The 6,000-nt window shown below is 42.1% G+C and overlaps 1 protein-coding gene across 3 annotated transcripts in view; it reads right to left on the bottom strand.

Annotated features, from left to right (window-relative positions):
• Positions 1-2,414: 2,414 nt before the first annotated feature.
• Positions 2,415-6,000, bottom strand: part of LOC131226660 (transcription initiation factor TFIID subunit 2) — a 108,551-nt gene continuing 104,965 nt past the window's right edge. For 2 of the 3 annotated variants that reach the window (XM_058222274.1, XM_058222273.1), the window contains 2 exons: positions 5,751-5,934; positions 2,415-4,099 (listed from right to left, as the gene is read on the bottom strand). In XM_058222274.1, coding sequence (XP_058078257.1) covers positions 2,932-4,099; positions 5,751-5,934 — 1,352 coding nt within the window. In that variant the 3' untranslated portion in view covers positions 2,415-2,931. The remainder of the gene's footprint in view (positions 4,100-5,750; positions 5,935-6,000) is intronic. The other variant, XR_009161960.1, reaches the window with a different exon arrangement.

Here is a 6,000-nt window from a genome sequence, read left to right as displayed (position 1 = left end):
CTTATCCTTGGGACGATCTAAGCCATAGATCATAATCCGAGGCCATCTATATCATAAAATCAGAGGGGTGATTAGACCCATTTGCTCCAGTAGTGGTTAGGCGGACCACTAGATCTGGACCGTTCATCTTTGGCTTTGTAGAGGTTCCGGATCGTGTAGACCGTTAGATCTTGAGGGCTCACTCTTCCGCATAGACTTTCATTTTATCATGCTGATATTTATGTTTTCCTTTCATCCAGGTCCATGTGACCTTATGAAACAGGTTGGATATTAAATGAATATCAAGGTGGGCCCAGAGGTTTCAATGGTGGGGTCATTGTCAGCACTGCTTGTGGTGTAATCCACACCAACCTTAGATCCATCTCTGTTTCAGACTTATGCCCTAAAATGGTCTTTCAAAATGGACAGACGGATGGGATAAAACACTTTTATTACGGTGGCAACCCCACAGAACACCTGACAGGACTATCCGTCTCTAGCCAGTCATTGTGGTGTAGTACCTGTCCTCGCCGGGAGCGGATTTCCTGCCAAAGGCTTTCACGGGAAGTTCCTGTGCTGGAAACTTATGTGGGGCCACCATGATATTTGTTAAAAACTCATCCCGTCCGTCCATTATGCAAGCTCGTTTTAGGATATGCAATAAAAATTGAGCCGGATCCAAAACTCAAGTCGGCCATACGATATGGAAAATTAGGGAAAGACGTTGAAACCTCTCCACCTTGATGCTTATATGTCATCCACACCGCATATAAGGTCATTCCCACTGGGATGAACTAAAAACACGAAAAAATTATATTGATATAAGACTTTTGTGGCCATACGAATGTTTCAACGGTAACTTTTCAATTCCCGTTGTTTTAAAGTCTAGGATCCAGTCCTAAAATTAGCGCACAAAACGGATTGACATGGTAGATTTCTAACAAACATCACCATGCGACACACCTATGTTGCCAATGAGGTGGGCTACCATAATATTTATGATAAATTCACTCCGTCCACCCGTTTTGTGAGGTGGATCCAAAACTCAAGTGGCCCACGTGAGAGGAAACAACGGGGATTAAATGACCATGGTTGAAACATTCATACGGCCACAATTTTTGTACATATATATTTTTTTCTCAATTCATCCCCCTTGGAATGACTTTATAAACAGTTTGAATGGCATACAAACAAGAGCTTATGAGGGTTTCAATAGTCGGCATTTCATTCCCCACTCTTTCATCAGGTGTGGCCGATTTAAGTTTTCAATTTTCCTTATCTTTTGTTGCATTTTCTAAAATGAGCTTGAAAAACAGATGGACAGGGTGATTCCTCACAAACAATAAGGTGGGGCCCTACTTAACTTTTCTGCGCACGAAAGCCTTGGAATGAAATCCGCGATGCGGGAGCATTTCTCTCTATATTATACAACCGCCCATTAATCAGAGACAACATTCCATGGTAATCTATGGGCAAAAAAATCGGACAAATCCATGACATTGATGGGCCACACCACAGACAATAGTTGAGAATGGATGCCCACGGCCTGTTGGGATGTGGTTTTGACATTCACCACTTCACTATGTTTCCCAATTCGACGTGCGATCACGCCAAATTTTAACCATTCAAAATCTCAAGGGGACTCCATCAAATGCTTTTAGATGTTTTAGGCATGATTTTTTCATAATGCAGGATGGTATGGCCCACCCCAGTTCGGACACAGCTGATTTTTGACATATCCCCCAACCCAAAGAGGACCTACCAAATGCATAGTGTGAATTTCCATCACACCACAGTGGGACCCGCAGAGCTATGAGGTCGACTTGGTGAGGAACCAAGGATATCTTCCTTCAGACCTGATGAATGGCACGAATCTCATTGCATTGTCATGAATGGGTGGAATACGATTGTTGAGTTACCAACGCTTCAACAGTCCAAACAATCAGTCGCCTAAGCCTGAGAAGCACTAGGAAAGGCTCATCCCCAGAACACCCGGGTGCCAAAACCTCATCTTAGATGTTCTTATTTTGACGAGCATGGGTAAGCAAGCCGCTCTGATCAACAAGAACTAATTAGTTTTGCATTTCATAATGGCATCACATAAAAAAACTTTGGATGTACCAAGCAGCAACGTCAGTTTTTAAAGAAAAATATCAAATGGGAACCATACGATCGAAGAGCCTCAGAGTAGTCTACAAAGGTGGAGCCAAGATTTAAACATCCAAACTGTCTTGGTGTCGTGAAGCCTAACAAAAATGGACTGCTCCAAACACCTCCAAGGTGACATCAACCCTTCATGGCTTTTAACCAGACAGTAAATAATACAGCAACAGCCTGCATTGAACTGAGATGCCAAGAATTGGATGGGTAGGATGTTCAATCTGAGTGTTTTTTTCTTTCCTGCCATGTTTAGTCTGCAGTGAGACTCATCGGGCTGACATCAAAATTGGCCAATGCAAGGCCTATCTCCTAGTTGCACTGCAACAAAATGAACAATTTCTCAGACCATTATCCAGTACAAGTCCTACAGCTGAGTTGGGGAGCAACTACCAAGAAAATAACCATGATTGGATGTTCATTGGCATACGAAATGGACAGTATGAGTGAAATTGAACTTGCCACCCATATCTACCAGGTCTATGATCATCTTAAATTGTACAATCTAGTGGAACCTGCCTATACAACAGCACTTTGATCATAGTTGGGCCACTTGGGCCCCCACGTATAAATTTCAACCTGATGAATTTGTACTGGATCAGATCAAAACTCCTCACGGGCGCTCCTTGGCTGAAACCCCTTATAATTTCTTTCAGGAGTTTTCCGTCATTTCCCTAACATACAAAACATCAGCTGGGAAGGCCTCCCACTATGAAATCCAACTCATGTAATTTCCACTAAATGGGGACTAAAATTTCATTCTAGTCTAATCATACAAGGCATCTTCTATCACCTTTACAAATTGCTGATAGTCCGACTCTTCAATTTGATTCGAAGCTTATGTACTGAACTTCCCTTCGTAGCCTCAGTAGCCCCAAGTCCGGTTTCCCCACCACCCATTGACATTTTGGACTCGACCGTCTCTTCCAATTTCCTCGGCCCCACCGATGTAGTTGCCTTCACTTGTGGTTCGACTGTCCTTGCCAAATTCTGCAAATCTGCTGAAAACACTCTTTGTTCTCCACTCTTCAACTTCCCCATCTCTTTCTCGCGTTGCCTCTTCTCCTTTTTCAAACGCTTCCGCTCCAAGTACTCGGGATCGTCCTGGTGACTCTTTTCCCCCGCTTTCCCTTCCCGCTTCCTTTTCTTTTCCCTCTTCTTCTCCTTTTTCTCTTTCTTTCCTTTCCAATCTTCCTTGGCCAGTGACGCTCCATCATCGTCCCGCTTACCAACTGAAAGAGATTGAACAGATGCATACTTCTGCAGTTCCGCCTCTCCAGTATTAATAGACTTGATGCTCGGCCACAACTGATCGTCAGCCAGGCCACCTTTCCTTGAGTCAGCAGTGCACTGCAGTTCTTTGCCGGCCTCATCGTCATTGAAGAATTTCGCACTGCCAATGCTCGCAGTCATCCGAGAACCATGGTCGTGAGAGTTGGCTTCTTCAAGATTTTGATGGCTGGTGCTCACCAGCTCATTTGTTACCCTCGGTGGCGCATCAACAGACACAGAACTGCTGGGTCCCACTTCAGTTTCATTATGAGCACCTCTAGAGTTGTCCACTGCATTATCGACATTATCTGCTCTACCGGATGTTGCTGGTTGCGGCTTGACCCTGATCTTCACAATGGCAACCCTCCGTTCAGATCCATTAGAAACAGTGTCCGCTTCCTTAGGAGGATCTGGGACTGGTAAATAGTCAGGCAAGATGTTTGAAGGGGGTGCTTCCACAAGAGGTTCCTGAGTTTTGGATAGCTTTAGCTTCAATGGGGCAGGTTTTGCCTCGGCTTCAAGTGGTTCGCTGCCAGGTTCGCTGCAAGCATCAGCATTTACAGTGGGATGCTCGGCATTGACGGCAGGATGTCCTGCATTGACAGAGGGATGTTCTACATTGACGGCTTGATGTTCTACATCGATGGTGGGCTGTACTTTGATTCTTGGGATACCATATAGTGTTGGAGGCCTGAGAATGAGATAATGCGGTCTTTAGCTTCAATAATGGTTACAAGATGAAAAAAGAAAAAGGAACTTTAAATTTTAGTGATGGAGAAAACATGTCATATCAACTCTCTTATAAATAAACTACTGTGTGTCAAAAGAATCTGATTACAACTTGTACATGGTTCTTGGAAGGCACACTAGGATTCTTCTCCCAGCTGAATCTTGTCAGATCCAACCATTTAATACACCCAAAAAAAAAAAGAATCTCCTCACCATGTGATTTTTTTCTTTTCTAAAATATTATTTCTTGTAAAAGAACTACTCCCTCATTTCAGAAATTCTCACGATATGCATGTTTTCTTTTCTAAGGTATTAATAATAATACCACTCCCTCATTTCAGAGCGCAGCTGTGGACTGTAGAGATTTTTCTTGTGCTCTCTCCCAACTAGTTGTAGGAGAGACCATGTTTGGAAATGATGTTATGTGCATTTGTGTGTGAGAGTAGTTTGGAAATGATGGTGTGGGCATGCATGAGTGTCTGTGTAGATGTGTGCGTGTTGTGTGCTATGTGTGCGCGTGTTGGAAATAATGTTCAAACGACTCAATGTCAGCTTAATAAGTTCCTAATTATGATGACCATCAGATTCAACCATTTTATACACCTGAAAAAAAAAAAAGAATCCACTCACAATGTGCTTGTTTCCTTTTCTAAAATATTATTTTCTCGTAAAAATACTCCCACATTTCAGAAATTCTCAACATAAGCTTCTTTTCTTTTCTAAAATATTAATAATGATACCACTCCCTCATTTCAGAAAGCAACTGTAGACTCTAGAGATTTTACATGTGCTACATCCCTTCTCTCCAACTAGTTGTAGGTAAGACATACAATTCGTGCATGCGTGCATGCATGGTTTGGAAAAGACATCGTGTGTGTGCGTGTAGTTTGGAGATAATGGTGCCTGCGTGCATGCATGTGTAGCACTGTAGTTTGGAAATGATGTCCAAACTAAATGAAGCAAATTGGAAGCTTTTGCATGTGTGGTTTGGAAATAATGTTCAAACTAAATGGAGTAAATTGGAAGCTCTTTTGTGGGTTCGTGTGGGCAGGTTTGCATGTGATTTGGAAATGATTTTCAAACTAAATGAAGCAAATTGGAAGCTTTTAGTTTTAAAGTAATTCACATAACTAATCATAAGCAGTCATCCATGTGCTAAATCAACTTAATTTGTCTGCTTAATAATTTCCCAATTATGATGATCACAGGCGAAGACATCCAAATATGTACAAGCAAACTGAAATATTCACAAGTAAAATAAGTATCAAAACTTTTTGAAGTGTACAAACTGGACAGATTTCAACTTTAGGAGAGCAGTTTAATTGCAGAAATAGAGAAATTGTCTTTATTCTTTTTCCTTTTGCTCTGAGGTAAGCTGGGTTTGATTGTGATTGAAAGGTTGGAACACAAAACACTGACTGATGAAGCAACAAGTTCAAACCCAGCTAATCAGGACATACTATTGTCAACTATACAATCAACTGCATCTTGATCATGTAGAGATAAATGATATTTCCATTAATGAAAGCGGGACATTTAGTCATTTCACAAAAGATCAAGGGTAACATCATGAATCAATACACAGATCTTCACCAAGCAAGATGCATTCTCACCTCCCCGCAAGAATTTGTAGAATACAGAACAAGTGATGCCGAAGGACGACATTGTTGAAGGATTTGCGGCTTTCAAGCAGACAAAGCAAGGCCACAAGCGTGGAGCTATTTATAGGATCACCAGCTCTGGAGCCACTTCTTATTTGGCACAAGTGCATCATGTGCACCGCCAACTTCACCTGTCCTGTAATCAAAGTGCACATGCTCAAAAAAGTGGTCCTAAAGATCAGGGATGAGGATGTGGGCAGTA

The sequence above is a fragment of the Magnolia sinica genome, chromosome 15 (assembly GCF_029962835.1).
Source record: "Magnolia sinica isolate HGM2019 chromosome 15, MsV1, whole genome shotgun sequence".
In the NCBI taxonomy this organism is placed as follows: Eukaryota; Viridiplantae; Streptophyta; class Magnoliopsida; order Magnoliales; family Magnoliaceae; genus Magnolia; species Magnolia sinica.
This window is presented reverse-complemented; position numbering and strand designations above follow the sequence as displayed.